Source organism: Terrapene carolina, unplaced genomic scaffold (genome assembly GCF_002925995.2).
Source record: "Terrapene carolina triunguis isolate 2854851 unplaced genomic scaffold, T_m_triunguis-2.0 Scaffold183, whole genome shotgun sequence".
NCBI classification, from domain to species: domain Eukaryota; kingdom Metazoa; phylum Chordata; order Testudines; family Emydidae; genus Terrapene; species Terrapene triunguis.
Genome location: NW_020664534.1, coordinates 799,138 through 816,363, shown reverse-complemented (window position 1 = coordinate 816,363; position 17,226 = coordinate 799,138). Strand labels below are relative to the sequence as shown.

At 40.2% G+C, this 17,226-nt stretch overlaps 1 protein-coding gene across 3 annotated transcripts in view; it reads right to left on the bottom strand.

The window, feature by feature from the left end:
• RPRD1A (regulation of nuclear pre-mRNA domain containing 1A) overlaps positions 1–17,226 on the bottom strand; it is a 66,747-nt gene that overhangs the window by 36,829 nt on the left and 12,692 nt on the right. Inside the window, exons 2-7 of one of the 3 annotated variants that reach the window (XM_024213360.1) lie at positions 16,729–16,878; positions 10,438–10,567; positions 9,221–9,327; positions 9,035–9,129; positions 7,286–7,412; positions 7,012–7,187 (exon numbers count right to left, since the gene is read on the bottom strand). In XM_024213360.1, the coding sequence (XP_024069128.1) occupies positions 7,012–7,187; positions 7,286–7,412; positions 9,035–9,129; positions 9,221–9,327; positions 10,438–10,567; positions 16,729–16,878 (785 nt within the window). Of the gene's footprint in view, positions 1–2,835; positions 2,918–7,011; positions 7,188–7,285; positions 7,413–9,034; positions 9,130–9,220; positions 9,328–10,437; positions 10,568–16,728; positions 16,879–17,226 lie in introns of those variants that run through there. The other 2 variants (XM_024213362.2, XM_024213361.2) reach the window with 2 other exon arrangements.

Here is a 17,226-nt window from a genome sequence, read left to right as displayed (position 1 = left end):
AGGCATAGAAGTCAAGGAAATAGACATACCTGTCCATGAGACAGATCAGGATTAAAAACGGGAGTGCCTGTGCAGAGGTATTTTATGAATATAATCAGGACAAATATATAAAATGAGGAATACTCAGTTGGCCCTGACCATAAAATCTTGTCTAATGCAAGAGAAGAGCAACTTGAATAGAAGCCTCAACTAGATGGAAGTGGTTAAAAATCAGGAGCCTCCCCAAAAATCATGCTTCTCAAATAGAAAAAAAAAAACTTTAAATTTAGTGATTTGAGTCTTGATTTGAAATAACATCTTTAAAAACAGTAGACTATTCAAAATTCACTTTCCTACTAAAGCAGTTCAAGGATTACAGAGCTAATCACTGTCAATTAGCGAGGGAGGAACGGATGATGAAGTCATATTATGCCTCTTCATGGGCCACATACAACTGCCATTTTTTATAAGAAAGTTCTTTTTAAACCAAACACTAAAGAAAACTCAAAGGCTACCATAAACTAGAAGCTTGAGATCCATAAACAAGATGTGGAGACCTATTCAAAATACTTATTTTAGAGAAGGAAATGCCTATTTACACAACAGTCCCCATTGTTGGTAATTTGTTTAATCTATGATCTATAACTATTTGAGCATGAATATGTTAAAAAAGAACTACACAAAAATTGCTATTATGTATTCACTAACTACCTAGAACTTTCACATTTAATTCTTGATTTCTCTTTAATCCCCCAATATTTTCTACTAGGATCTCAATTTTGCCAATCTTATTTTGTAGTCTGTGGGAACAGACAAAAAAGGAAAACCTTCCCTGGCCCTGTATCACACACCTCAACTCCAGGCAACCAAGCAATACTATGCTAGCTTGTAAAGATTCATATGTGGAGGTGAGAAAAGTCATGGCATTCCTGAATCAGTAAAAACACCTGGAAAAAAAGACCTTATAATGAAAGAAAAAGTGTCTTCTCAAACAACTGATTTGCTAGTGACATTACAGTGCAGTAGTTCAACTTTCTATGGGTCACACTTAAGGTTCAATTTGCAAATCAATCCTAACCACATGCTATAGTTTTAGATTTATCCATTTATACACAAATTTGCCCATGTGAAAGAAAACAGTTGAGTGCAGAGGCTTACACAACTGCGCACACATCTAATAGCTCAACAGCTTTGTCTACACTACAGGATAGGCAGTGTCTTGGAAGTAGTTTGTGAACAGTTCTTGAAAACGTATCAGCTAATATTCAAAAACAATTGTTGAAACTAGGTTTTTCAACAAGTGTTTTCAGAAGAGTTATGCACCATTCATGCCATATGGCACAACTAAATTATCTGAAGCAGTATAAAAATTACTATGAACTGTTTCATGACTCTGGCAATTTTGTAGTGTACACAGGACTGTCTATATAGGGCATAATGTTCCAAGCTACTCATATGCTTAAGGGTAATCACTTTAGACATCTTCCTTACACAAGGCCCCCTGATAAAACAAATGTGCACCTCTTACAAGCCGTTATTCTCATGGAGCAAGGCAATGACAGAATACTAAACTAATCTTAAGGTTAAGGTGAGTGAATTTTTTTTTTTTTTTTTTTTTTTTTTAAGAGGTACAAGCTAAAAAGGGCTGCTACAGGATTTATGAAAAAGCTGGTCAAAGGCCATTTTAACGTTTTTGTTTATTTATTCCTCAATTATTAGAAAGTGGGAACATTCTGTTAGCCTTCCCAAATTCAAGGAGGTAGCACTGATACTATGATAAGTTAATGAAACTGGAGCATTTAGTACGCAATGACTACTAGCAATATCAGGGTTTCTCATTAACATATTACCATACCAAACTAAAAGATATTCGGAGCAGTCCTGAAGTAAAATTGAGGAGACAGATTTACTCCACAAACAACGGAATGCAGTGGTTTGTAAGTTTGGGCAATGAAGATTATTTTTTTTTTGTCAAGCCTTCTCATTTCTGTCATCCACAGCCTTCACCATGGATTTGTTTGCAGCAACCCCATCTGATAAACACTGTTTTACAGATTTTCTAGAAACAGACCACGCTACTAAAAAGTTATATACAACCAGAAAATATGATTCAGCTCAAGCTGCACTGACTGAGTCGGCAGATTAACCGGTATCTCATCCTGTGTTTAGTTCTTTATAGGAAGATAAGTTTCTTGGGGAAAAATAAATAGTAGTAGTCACTAGTTTTCTGAATGTTCTGCAAAATGACTTCTTGCAGAAGAGGAAGGGAAAGAAAGAGTGTGTGTTTGTTTTAAGGGGAATACAGAATAGGGCCTTGAAATACATGATGTCTATGCTATCAAAACACCAAGTGTAAAAGATAGATGGAGAAGACAAGGGGGAAAATTCGCTATTGTACATGTGAAGGACACATGCTGGAAGTTGTATCACATCCCACTGGGATGTAACCTAACACGCCCACCAAGTTACTGGCAGTAAAAAAATAATAATGGCATTACTTGCACAGCTTTCTTGTTAAAATTACAGCTTCACTATAAGTCAAACTGTTGACTTCTCTGGTTAAGGGTTCCACATTCTAAGTGTTTTTAACAAGACCAATGGCTTTAAGATGTTGAATTTATTGAAAGTGAATGCTAGCTTCGCAGCTGCTGCATATTTCATTCTAGCAGATTAAAATTTGCAGCTTCTAATCTCCAGGGAGAACAAACACTTATTTTCTGCTTCAGGTATAAAAGACAGGTTGTGGTTTGTGAAACAATGGAAAGTATCAGTGAAAAGGCAAAGAGCACATTTTGATATAAGCAGTTACTAAAGTAATATCTTTTCAATTTTCAAAAACGAGAGACAATACAGGATTTTGATTTTGATATTTATTTTTAGCAGGATGTGTGTACTAATGGATGGTGACATCATTAGGAGATACGTCCATGTCCACCACCTGCAACAGAAGCTAGATAGATGTTAAAGAAATCATACTTAAAGCTATAAACAGCACTACTTACCTATAGTGGTGTTATGACAGTCACCTTAATAAACAACTGGGTTAGCTTTTGATACAAATACACATGACCAATATAAACTTACCAGTTGTCAAAATTCATTTATCAAGTTTTCATTTTAATGCATACTGTACCTTAATTTTAACAAGCTGTTAATTTAGAGAAATACCCATTATAAATCCCCCGTTATTTAGAAAAGGTAGATATACTCATGCAAAACAAGGCTATATTGTTCTTAAGTGAAAGAAACTTACCTGTAATTCTCTTCAAAAGATAAGAGATCCATACATTTAAACCTATCCTCCAGTTTATGGCTAGCAGGAATTCCCTAGACTTTCAAATTCTAATGCTATCAAACCACTTCAGCAGCAGATGGCATGCATCCGTTGTTCTTGCTGAGAATATAGCCCCTTACTCTTTTTACATGTCCGCAAACAGGTAGAAATTATATAAAACACCACCCCAAAACTCTGCAAGGAAAGTGATATTATAAATGTACTTTCTGTAAGCAAGAGGTAAGTTTTCACTTTTGTAAAATATAATCATCTCCTTCTAAAGACTATAAGCTTCAGGATTTTTATCAAAAGACTGTGCAGTAGCAATAACTGGCTACAAAAAGCAAAATACAGCTGTCGAATTTCAAAGCCTCACAATGGTGACAATACAAAAAAACCTTAAGTTTGAAGAGTAAAATCCAAACAAACCCAGTTCTAGAAACATCTCAAACATACATACTTACCTGAGAATCTATAAGCTTGGAAACAAGTCCTTTTAGACAGTTATGACAAATCCAAACTCAAGACGCAAAGCTGAGTCCAAGCAACAGTGATTTATATGCACAGGCAGAAACTCTGTGCAGCTGCATTACAAAGCTCTTTGACAGGAACTGATTGGAAGCGGACTACAGATAACGTGCATATTCTAACTACACCTTGGCATCTGAGAAACAACAAGAATTCAGTCAGCTAGCCATACGTACAAGTTCTCTTGAAAACATCTTGATCTATCATGTAAATGTATACTCAGGCACTTAAATACGTTGCTTGATTATTTTAAGGATTGCTTAGCATCCAGCAGCTCCACTGAAATCAACAGATGTTGGGTGATGATGCTTTTTGAAACTCAGGCCTCTTCTTTAAGTGTTTGAATGAGGATATAGGAGTAACTTTAGACTGCTATTTAAAAAAAAATCTTGGTCCATAATTTTTTCCGTAAGAAGTTTGAGTTTATATATAGTCAGTGGCTCAAAAAAAGTGTTTACAAACTGAACATCTTGTGAAACCAGGGATTTTTAATAGCAATTTATAGAGAAACAGATTACTATAGCAACTGAACAAAAAGTGGGCTACATTTTACATGAGTGTAAAGAAAAACAGAACAGCGTATAAACTTGCAAACTCGGTCTATAATTAAAGAATATATTTTGCATGAGACCAGGCAGAAGATCCTGGCAAACTTATTCACACCAGACCAAATATCATTGGCATTTAAAGTTAAAGGCTCAGACAGACTCATGAGCAATTACAAGCTTAACACAGCTACCGAAGCTTTACTTTGTCAGGAGCCGTAACAGAATGAGACCTTAGATTGGGATGCAGAAATTCCCTGGTTCTGAGAGATGAAATGTGGCAAGATGTACAGTCTATTGAGTTTGGTCAAGACCTTTGTATGCTTCTTCCCATTCCTTTTGATAGGCAAGATATTTCCCAACAAAACATATCTATTCACAACTGTAGTCCCAATGTATTTTCTGGTGCAACAAACCACTGACTATTTAAAGCGTGTGATGAGTCTTTCTGGGGTGTCCACACAAAAACTTCTCATGACTCTCTGGTGAATGACTCCATCACTAGGGTCTATTATATAGTAGCATGGCCTAATTGCAGTAGTGCTCTTCCACGTCAGATAAAGTAGTCACATGGGAAATGTGTCTTAGGACCCCACCAAATCAACAGCAGCATGATGGGTGTTTGTCCTCAGATTAGGATGGAGAGGGGTTTTTTTGTTCACTGATCCTTCAACGTATACTGAGGTTCTCAGGTGAAAGTGTGCCATGGATACCATGAATACTATTGGCGCCATAAGAGCTGAGATTTCCAGCTTAGTTCTTGATAACTAAAGTCTTTTGTTAAATCCTTCCCCTGTCATACAAGTCCAAAACACTGCAAACTAATACAAGCTGTGTCAAACAGGGTCCCTTTGCTCCCAATGGTCCCTTAAAAGCTGGGACTTGCAGCCAAATTCTTTCATTTCTTCCACGAGACATACTTCATAAGTCAATCATCCAAACAGGCGAAAATATTTACTCTCATCTTCTTGGATATATTGTTGCAATGGTTAGGTATTTTTATAAATTCATGCTGGTGTGACAGCAGCCTAGAAGACAGCAGTGAATTGGAAGCACTGTCCAGTATAAAAAAATTGGACACATACAATATTATATGCATGTCTTGCTATATGCTCATAAACATTCATCAGATGCAGAGTGACCACTTCTAGCTGAGACAGAATCATTCCCAGACAGCAAGAACATCAAGTGTCTTAATATATGGGGCACAGATACCAAGGTACCAACTGCTGCTAGAGCACTGGAACCTTCAAGTGGGCTAGCCTTCGAGACAAAGTTTTAGATGGCCAGAAATTATGGGTCATACATCACTAATAAAACCAAAGTCAAATCCCAAGCGATTCATCAAGTCAAGTTGTGGACAGGACCCATGGGTCTGACTCATCCACCCCCATTTTTAAGGGACTGAGTAACAGAAGGTCTAAGTCAGTCACATACAAGTCACAGACAAGTCAAAGGCAGAAGTCTAGGACAGACACAGTTAACTTTTGGAGTTGAGTGGCCTCTCCAGATGCAGACCTTGACCTTCATTGAGAGAAAGCATGGAGCACTTTTAAGGATGTATGCAGATCCTTTATGTCAAAACCTCAACTCACTCTGGATACTAAGATGGGTACTTGGCCTCATGGGTGGTGCTGAAGAAAAACTGTATGGCCAATCTTATTGGACCTTGTGTCAAAGTAGGTAACATTGGAAGTTATGACAGCTGTGCTAGATTCTGAAGCACTTTAAGACTTGTGCTTTGTAATCTTTCATGTTAACTTGCTGGACTGAATGCAAGCTTCTGGTCAGTCCAACAAAGGTAACCCTGGGACGAGAGCGCTTGCAGCAACACTTGGATGTAGATCACACAATCAGCTAACTCACAATCCATCTTAAAACATCTTAGACAGCTGGGGCACCTCAAAGCAGTTAGACAACTCTGGACATTTTTCCCCAAAACATTATGCACTTCTGAGGGATGGGAGGAAAAGATGGCTCTTTATATGAAATTATGATACATCATTAAATTATGTAATGTAGTAATTCAGTACTACAGTGATTGATACCTTAAATATTCAAGCAATAATGAAATCTTATTTCAGAACAGAAAAATCAAGCAAGACCTTAGCTGGGTGAAGAGTTAAGCTCCCAGATCCCATGTAGCAAATTATTTTGTTTGAACAATGCAGATAAGAAAGCTCTGTTAAACTTAGATAAGCCCCCCCCCACAAAAAAGAAAGCTGTGAACAGAGCTTAGAAAAAGCAACCACTGAAGGCTACAACAGTAGAACCACCTGTTGACATAGCTGTGTTTACACCAGGGCTTTTGTTGGCATAGCTATGCCAGTCAACAATGTGGTTTGTTGTTTTTTTTAAACACCCCAACCAAAATAACTACACCAATATAGCTTTTCAGTGAAGACCAAGCGTAAAACAATAACCAAAAGAACTTTTTCAATATCAGAGGTAAAAAAAAAGGAAGTGAGCTAGATACAGAGGGAGAATTTTCCCTCAACATACCACCTAATGTGGAAGTGGCTTAATGGTTTTAGAATTCTGAAGCTAGGAAATTCCTGCTAGTCATGTGCTAGAAGCGGGCACCTAATATTTACCTTTGAGAGAAAGTTTAAACAAACTAAACATTTATAACATAACCATTAATTTCATGAAGAACATGAACTAACTGAACAAAATATTACGCACTTCCAACTTATGCTCTTTTTCTGCAAGGACTTCTTTTTGACATCGCAGAAAGTCGGATAACATTCGAGTTAATTGTTTTCTATCATCTATTTCAGCCGCCAACCTGCCATTGTAATCCGCCAGTACCATACAAGCATCATCTACCATCTTGGAAAGCTGTTCTCCAGATTCCTTATCTAAAAGACAAGTAAAGAAAAAAAAATAGCAGTACATTACAAAATCTTGTCAGGCGCTCTCATGCTCACATTTCAGTTACTGCATCCCCATCTCTCACCTGTTATTCTGTCTAGTAAGGACACATCTTGGACCTCTACAGGCAATGAAGCTATCCTCTGATGAACTGCTGCATCCCCAGAGGCTGCATTTTCTAGTTCTTGTAATGCTCTAATGAGATCTGTAGTCTAAAAAAGCACACGGCCTTAGAACTGGTTTAGTCATCAAATCCTGATACAGAATGTCAGCATCATTTCACAATGAGTTTATGGGATGCGATTTGACAGTATCCATCTAAAAACTACTTTGCCAAAGTCAGCATTACCAACGTCTTCCCTCCCTGACCCAAAAGAGGTAAAATGTCAACATAACAGCTTTAATTAATTCCCCATGGAGCAGCACTGCAATGTTCCAAATGTTAAGAATGATCCTCCTGCTAAAAAAGGTCTCATTTTCCTTTAAATTCTTGCAGTAGGACAACTTTTAAATATGAAGTACAAGGTTTATTGGTAATGACTACCTGGGGGTATTCTTCATTTTTACTCTGTACTTTTAAATTGTTTAAATTAAGTGCAACATATTAAATTACTTTTTTCTTAACTTTTCCTGGTAGGCACAACATACCATAAAAGCATAGCAGTAATTTCAATGGTAGCATATTCATGAAGTTGAGCTTAAATCAAAGTAGTAAAAAGAAATTATTTGCTGCAATAGGGTGTACTAAATTTTGATTATCTCCAAAGCCCTGTTCTTAACAAAAAAACCACACACACACACTTTACTGTTCTGGCATCCCCAGTTATAACTATAAAAACCCTCTAGGAAGAGAAAGTGACATAACAAAAAGCCATAAGCACAACATAGTGACAAGTATGTAAATTATGAAAGTCCTTGCATATAGAGTAAAATAAACTGTGTTACATATTATATTGTTATGGATAATAATTTGATATAATTGTATAATCAATATTTTACATTTACAATAGTCCTATCTTATGTTTATTTCTTCACTATTAACTTTGAAAGCCAAACATTTTTGGTATTTTAAAAATACATATAAAAACACTACAATTTAAAAATGTTTAAAAAGTGTCAAGTTTGCTAAAATTATAAAATGCTAAGATACTGATATAGTTTGTAGCCAAGATATAGAAGTATTGTAACTAAGAAAGATATTTCAGTACCCCTAAAAGTGAGAAGTACACAACAGATTGTTGTAATGAGTATTGTAAAATACAAATTAAAGGAATCGTAAATCTTCAATTAATCCTCCACCTCCCCCCAAAATTTAGAGATTTACTTATAACAACGCTTTAAGGGCCAGTACCTCTGCCCCAGAGAGGTTCCTTTACACCACTGGAGAACCACAAAGACCATAAACCAGTTCCAAAGAGGGCAATAAAGATTCCATGAGCATGGCGGAAGCCTCTGGAAGCATAAATCTGGTATAACCCACTTGATACCTATGAACCACTCTAATATAAGGAAGTGCCTGAAGTAGAGTTGGAGTGCACAGCAGTCCTTCCCTATGGGAGGCCTCTGCAGCCAGCATAGTTAAGAGCAGCACCGGGGCTTCCCCGAGTTATACCAGGGGCTGTTTTGCTCATGATAATCCAAGGATTGGGGAAGAGTAAAGGTTGCATAAAGCCATCTTTAATCAGCTTTCTAGCTTTGAGTGTTAATTTGGCCCCTTAAAATGGGACTCAATGCCAAGTTGGTTCTGTATTACTCAGTGACTGAAGGGTTTATTTTTAAACATATCCCAAACCTTATGAAATGATAAAAGTTTATGAACACAAGAGACTTCTACCTGTGGAGGATCACTTGGAGAACTTTGTGCTGAACAGTTATTTTCATCAACTTTTATCTGTTCAAATGTGCGCTTCCTGGCCTTTCTGTCACCATCTAAAAGTCAAAGTAGAGACCTAAAAATCAGTTCAGGAAACAATACATTTATTTAAAGAGACTGAAACACACATACACACAGAATACTTACACAAAGCTTGCCTAAGTTGTTCCAATACATCATTTTCATAAACAGCCCTTTCTTCCCAAATAGAGAGCACTCGGCCAAGGTGCTTCTTACAACTCTCATCAGACTCACTGTGGGGGAAATAGTAAAATCACCAATAAAAATGGTAGAGGTACAACCCAGTAATAAACAATTCAGCCTGTATAATCTTGCATCCAAGGATCTGAAGTATTTTACAAATATCAAAGAATTAAAGCTCCCAACACCTCTGAGAGATAAAGATCCTCATTTGCAGAAACGGTAAAGGAGGTTTTGACTTGTTCAAAGTCACCTCACAATACGTCACATTGAAATAAAGGCCATGTCTACTAGCCCACCAGCCTACTTCAATCACTGAATGCTTCACAGTGCCTTTAAACCTAGTGAAACATGATAGATCAGTTTCGCCCTTACTCTATTAGCATTTCATCTTTTTTACAATGAAGTCCTATTACATAAGATGATGCGAAAGATTCATCTACAGATACGCTTTCTAGTTTAAGTGCTGAATAGGTGGATTGCATTCAGAGAAATCATATGCTAGACCTGTATCATTAAGGAAAAAGGAATTATTGTAACATACAATAACTTGAATGAATGAAAAAAACATTTACCCTCAACCTAACACAAAAGACAAACACAACCGACAGTTTTCCAATGTGAAAAGATGATTATCAGGCTAATAAACTTTATTCTGATTGAGGTGCATGCATAGGCACAGGAACTATGGTGTGGGGGGTGCTGCAGCACCCCTAGGCTATATGCGGGGTCCCAGCTGCCGGCCCTCCTGCGCCCGGGCTCCCAGCCCCAGCCTCAGGCCACTTACCCCTTCCAGGTCCCTGCATCCCAGAGACACGGCCCTGCTCCCGGTCCGAGCTCGGGGGGTAGGGGAAGGGCCACAAATAGGGGTAAGGGGGCTGGCTTTCAGCACCCGCACTATTAACAGTGTTCCAGCACCACTGGGCATATGCTAAAGAAGATTGACATGTATGCAAGATCAAAGGAGCTTTTAAACTAAGAAGTGCAGGGAAGAAATTGAAAAAAAAAATGGATTTCAGATCTAGGATAGGGTGTTTCCTTTAATCAGGATGCATGAAAGCTGCTGAGCCAGACAGAACAAATGAAGTGTTCTGGAAGGAAAATGCCTCACACAGGCTTAATAATAGTTAAGACAATAATGCCCACATTACAGTTTACTGTACCTTGAAACATGCTTAAAGGCCTCAACTATAACTGGTGCAAAGTCTTTTGTAAATTCTGGTCCTTTCCTTTTGCTGTTCTGAATGACATCGTTGGCCAGGTATAGGAATGTCAACTTCCTATTTGGTTTTGCTAATAAAAGAAAAAGAAAAAAGACATGCATCAATCCGAAGTAGTTAGTAGTATAAAACTAATTTTGCAGGTTAACATTCAGTTGAGTTTCTTCGTACATCTCTTATGTAGAGGATAAAAACAGATATAAATGTTATTTAAAAATACAAAGTTCACTATTTCTATTAGCACCTCATGCTATTAATACAAAATAATCAAAGCAACTTTTTATAAAAAATTTGTCTTCATAAATTTCAGCCCTTAAAACCCAGAGACAGCAAGTCATAGCAGTCCGCCATCCCCCGCTGCCATTTTAAGTACAGGCCCAGCAACAACTAATTTGAAGTTTGGACATTCACATTTTGCCAATCCACAATTTACTCTGACCTCTTTCTGCTCCCTCTCACACTACCACATTCATCTGCTACTTCAGCACACACACTGTCCCTACCCACCACACTCATCAACCCAGTCTCTCCTCCACAACGCAACACTTAGTCCCCCAAATTCTTCTTTCCACACACAGACTCTTACATATTTTAATTTCAAATTTAAAAGTGCAATGTGTATTTTAAAAAAGACATTATGAATCACCAAAGCAACCTTAATATGATCTTGTAGCTATAATCTTAGGGTAACATTTTCAGAAGTGCTTCGGGGTACATCTACGCTGCAATATAAGCCCAGGGTTAATGGGACTCCAATCTGCAGACCCTGGGTTACAGAACCCAGGGCTTGAGTGTTTACGACTGTTACCCGGACAGGAGGGATAGCTCAGTGGTTTGAGCGTTGGCCTGCTAAACCCAGGGTTGTGAGTTCAATCCTTGAGGGGGCCACTTAGGGATCTGGGGCAAAATCAGTACTTGGTCCTGCTAGTGAAGGCAGGGGGCTGGACTTGATGATCTTTCAAGGTCCCTTCCAGTTCTAGGAGATAGGATATCTCCATTAAGGTTTTTCTAACCCAGGCTTGAACCTGGGGCTCTGATGTCAACACTGCAGCACATAGACCCAGGTGAAATCAGCCATATACCAGACTCTCAAACACCCTTCTGAAATGTGGCTGGTCTAGCCCTGACATTGGCATACTGTGAGAAAATGTGACTGTCTACACTGCATGTTATAGGAAGTTTAAACAGCACGCCAACACATCCTGCCAAGCAATCATTTTGGTCCATGCACCCCCAGCTACTGGAACCAGCAACATGGAGGCAGCACCTTTAGAAGAAGTTCTCTTGCTTGCACTTTCCCTTCTGTGTTGGGAAATGGGCAGAGCTTCTGAGAAATGATGGTGGATATTTTGGTGGCATCTTCTGACCCACCAAAGCCACCTGATAGAGCAGGAAGAGGCGGCAGCAGAGTACCCAAGCATGGCAGACTCCAACTGGCTGATGGAGCTCATGACACTCGGTACAGTCACTCATGCCCCCTACGTAGACCGGCGCTTCTGGTACAGGGCCACAAGTGCAGGATCACGTTGTCATGGTGACCTAGGATGACCAGCTATGGTCCAGCACTTTCACATGAAGAAAACTACATTTCTGGAGCTTTCTGAACAGCTTGCCCCAATCCTCTAGTGTAAACACATGCATGAGGCCACTCATGCCAATCCAAAAGCAGGTTGCTATAACCGTCCGGAAGCTGGCTACCCCAGACTGCTACAGGTCCATTGCCAACCAGTTTAAGGCTGGGAAGTCAACTGTGGGTAAAGTGGTGGTGGAGGTTTCTGTGGCAATCAGGCATGTGGTTTAAAAAAATATTCATGAAGTAACTGCATTTGAGAGAATGGGATTTCCAACCTGCACTGGGGCCACTGATGAAACTCATGTGCCCCTAGTTTGCCCTCCTCAGGGAGCACGAGCACAAACCACAAAGGGCACTACACCATTGCTATACAGGCCCTCATGGACCCCAGAGGTCCATTTATGAATGTGAACATGGGCTGCACTGGGAAAGTTCATGATGCCAGGGTTTTGTGATGAGTGGGAGTCTACATTCATGGACAGGCTGGAACATTATTCCTAAAATGACATTATCAATAGAATTACTGATCCCACCATTATTTTGGGGATCCCCGCACGGCCCTTTTTGCCTTGGCTTATGAAACCATACCCTGATTTAGGAAGCCCTGGAAAAATACTGCTTAATTACACTCTCAGCAGGTGCAGAATGGTTGCTGAATGTGCTTTTGGTAGACTGAAATCCTTGTTGGAGATATCTACAGACCCATTTGGATGCGCAAGTCACCAATGCTGTTCGCATTACTGTAGCTTGCTGTGCTCTTCACAATCTTTGTGAAGCCAGGGGTGAGCCATTTCCTTCTGAATGGAACTATGACAGAGAAGAGCCACTGAACCAGTCTACTCAGGCAGAAAGTAGATAGCTTTCTACTTTCTGCCTGAGCTAGATGCACCCAGGCAACAGAAGTCAGGGAGGCTTTGTGCTCCCACATTATGGACTTTATGAATGTCATTTTGGAGGAGTGGGGACAGGGCTTATTGATTGGGGTGGGGGTCAGTGCTTGGGGAGAGTAGAGACTTGATTGCCATGCAATGTACTTATGAATGACATGACCACTTATGAAATGGTGGGGCATGATTCACAGTATAGATTCATATAATAGCCTGGGAAAATTCAGCACCACTGTGCAATGCAGAATTTGCACAGAATGAATGTTCTGTGCAGAATTTCCCTTTTCCCTTGCAGAAACGGGCTGCAGAGCAGCTGGACCCAGCCAAGTCTAGCTCCCCGGTTTGCAAATGGAAGACTTGGGGCAGGGAGGAGGAGAAGAGAGGAGAGAGAGAACTGGAGGGGTCCGGACAGCTGCAGTTCCCGGCACACCCCGAACGAAGGAGATGGCATGCAGGAAACTTCATACAAACCTGGGACCCAGCATAAGGCTGTTTCTCCCTCCCCAGAATCACTTTGCAGGCCTCTCTCTGCACCTGCCGCTGGTTCCCGTCAGGCCCCATGCTGAATTCTGGGGCCAGCAGGGCACCATCCCAGCTGACTAGTTCATCATGCACCACCGCTGGCTCTGTGCTTGTCAAACGCCTCAGAAAATAGGCACAATGTTGGTGAGTTGCCAGATGTGTGTTTCTGGTCCCTGGTTTTCCTGCACAGTCTAGAAATGCTTAATTCACACCCTGTACTGGTCACCAGCCCAGTATATTTGCATACTGGTATCAGGTGTCATCTACACTTTGGGGAAGGAGAATCCAGTAACATTGTGGCACCCCATCCCCTCCGTGATAATATAAAATTTCTGCAATGTAAATAGAACGCTGTTTTAATCATGTTCCTTATACAAAATCCCTCATATGCCAGTGCATACAGTGAGAACTAACAACAGCTCTCAACATCCGAAATAGACACATTGTTGACATGAAGTTAGATTCTTGTCTAAGGGACAACAGTATGCAAAATCCTCTTACTGAAAAAGCTCAGATTGGTAATCTGGGTCAGGCACAGAGACACCGCATGATAGGTGGAAGGTGAAATCCAGAGAAAATAATGTTACTCTTTGAAAATTATCAAATATATGAGTAAATTGCTCATGCTGGTCTCTACAACAAGCTCTGAGATACTGCCCCTTTTGGCGTATCACTTGAAATGGGAGCAAGCAAAACCTGAGTTTTGAGGACAAACTACGGAGCAACCAAGTAAGGTGATCTGAGATTGTAGGAGCCTTTGCCTAGGTAAAACTATCCTCTGAACTGAACCCTAGTACTGATACAGTCACTAAACAGGAAAAAGATATCAGTTTGATACATTGTTTCCCCAAAACAAGATATCTGGAGGCTGTAATGTGTTAACTCTGAAAAGTCACCATATTGAACCATAAATCTCTTCATGCACACATACACAGGGGACAGAACAGCCCAGACATATCTTGATAGCTGCATAGAATAAATACTTGTGAGAACCGTTTATGTCCCGCATGGCTATATAGCTATTCAGTTTTCAAAATAGTCAAGTTTGAGAAATATAGTGGATTTCTGAAACAAAAATATACTCTCAGATAGCAGTGCCAACAACACTGATGCATTGGGATCTGCTTTCTGACACTGCACTGTTCTCCTGATCGCTGAAAGTCAGAGACAATGAAAACAAGCCACATAAAGTTGGGGTCCCTATATAAACAAGCTCAGAAAGCCTAATTAAAAGGAGTGGAACACTAAAAACAAGGAGGCCATTCTGTCACAAGGGAGTCCATCCAATGGAAAGAATTGAAAGAAATCCCAGACACAGCAAGCCGACTTCCTCACAGTGCTCATGGGGGGGGGGGGGGGGGACAGGACGGGAAAGCACCTCTTTCTAAAGAACTACCATTAACGGATGGAGGAAAAAAGTCTCCCCACATCTCCATCAAAAAGCTAGTGTTTTCTCCAGCTGTCAGAGGTGAGATTTCAACAAACCATATTCATATTCACTGTACTGAGATGAGACATTACAAAGCCAGTTATTTTCCTTGTCCATTTGCTGGTAAGAAACATTTACAAATTGTCTTAAGCAACATATAGGATATTGGTGTATATATAATGGTGTATGTAATGCCTTTAAAAAAAGTCTCCCCATACACTCTAGCCCAGGGGTTCTCAACATTTTCCTTTCTGAGCCCCACCCCCCAACATGATATAAAAACTCCACAGCCCAGCTATGCTACAACTGGTTTTCTGCATATAAAAGCCAGAGCAGGCATTAGGAAGTAGTAAACAGGTCAACTGCCTGGTGCCCCACACCACAAGAGCACTGTGAAGCCACATTCCTCAGGGCCCAGGACTTCAGACCCATGTGATGGGGCTTCAGCTTTTTGCCCTGGGCCACAGCGAGTCTAATGCTGGCCCTGCTTGGCGTCTCCCCCCTCAAAAAACCTGCTTGCAGCCCGAGACCCCAGTTCAGAACCACTGATCTATCCAATCTACAGATATTACAGATTTGCCTGATTTAGTTATACAAAATGCTTACTCCAAAGGATTCTTTGGCAGTTGAGGCAGAGAACCAAGCAGCATTGAAGGAGCACAGGCAGAGGAATATTGTTAGAGATTTTTCTGTAGTTACTAAAATAATGCAACACTGATTAGAACCCAGGTCTCTTGGGTTCCAGTTCAGAGCCTATCTCTGGATGATGCACATTTAAACTTCTCCACCTATGTGTGTTTCTGTATCTAGACCTCAACCTTGAACTCTTGCTGATGTGCAATAGAACTATATCAAACTGGGCTAAATTGCTATCTGGAAGTACACACAATCCTGCCTTAGCGTTTGCTGCTAATGTATTCTGCTCTGTACAGATTCTAATTAAACGACACGAACAAAGGACTTAAATGTAAAATGTTCTCAGGAACAGTTGAGCGTATTGATTTCCAAAATCAACTCTGCTGGACTCAATCTAAAAACTTTTATCTACCCCTTATAGCATCTCTCTTCGGAGATGACCGGTCATATTCATGTCTCAAAGAGATATGGAAGTCTGGATTTCCATTAAAAAAATATATATGAATGGGATCAGGGAACTATACAGATTTTCCTCGGCACTTGGTAAAACACAGTATGTTAGATTCAAGTGTTAGTAGTGTTGTCTGCCACAATTTAGAGGTTATTAGGGTTTTATTTAAGATCACACATGTTTTCCTGGCTCAAGGCAGGGGCTAGGTGGTGACTATTGACACTGGGAGCAGTACAAAAATAGGTAACAACCAATATCACTGCTATACTGAGACGTTGCACCAGGTGAATACAGAGGAAGGGATTGGATGTTAGGGCTGGATCTATATTGACTCATTCTGAAAAGGTGCAGTTTTACCTTATGCCCACACTAGTGCTCTTCTGAACTTTCAGTTGCAATGCCCTCTGGTTACCTAATTCCAGTTATTGGCACAGCTCCCAGAAGCAATGGATTCTGGAACACTTCAAAAGGCTACTAGTGCACTGTGGGAGTAGTTGACCCATCTGGACCATTTCAGTTTGAACCATTTTAATGACATTCATATTGGCACTAAACCAGTGCTAGCTGAAATAGTTCAGACCAAACCGGTAGTTAGACACACTGAAAGCAAGTCTAATCCAAAACATATATAGCAGGCATTCAGACAGTTTAATATACATTATGTGTTACATGTATGCTACGAGGAACCACATGTTACTCCAGTCTGTGTACGAGCAGCTACACTGCAAGCCCTTACCCAAGTTATGGTGCGCTCCCCCATGTGCATCATCAGGACTTTCTGGAGATATGTCCCATAGTTCTTTGTGCTGCAGTAAACTGCGCAACCGATTCTTTCCCAGTGAACTGTGGGAGAATTTGTCTGTCCTCCTTGGCACACTGGAGGAAACTGAGAAGACAATGGAGGACTATCAGCACTCTAAATGATTTAGTCTCCATTCTCACAGCATAGGAGGAGTACTACTAGCTCAAGTGAAACCAGAACCCACGCACTACTCCCTATACCCCCTGCCATGCTAGCTGGCCTGGACTGAAAGCACGACTCAGGTGAGATGTTTGTGTGCGTGGATGGAAGGGGATGGGGGAGTTGGGACAACACACAAGAAAGAACCTGGCTTAACTCTACTCATTTAGCCCAGACTCTTACCTTGGTTTTAGCCCAAGCCTCTCTTCCATGCATAAGAAGCCTTTTATATGGATTTGTCAGGCTTGCTTACCCAGCTGGGGGTATAAATTA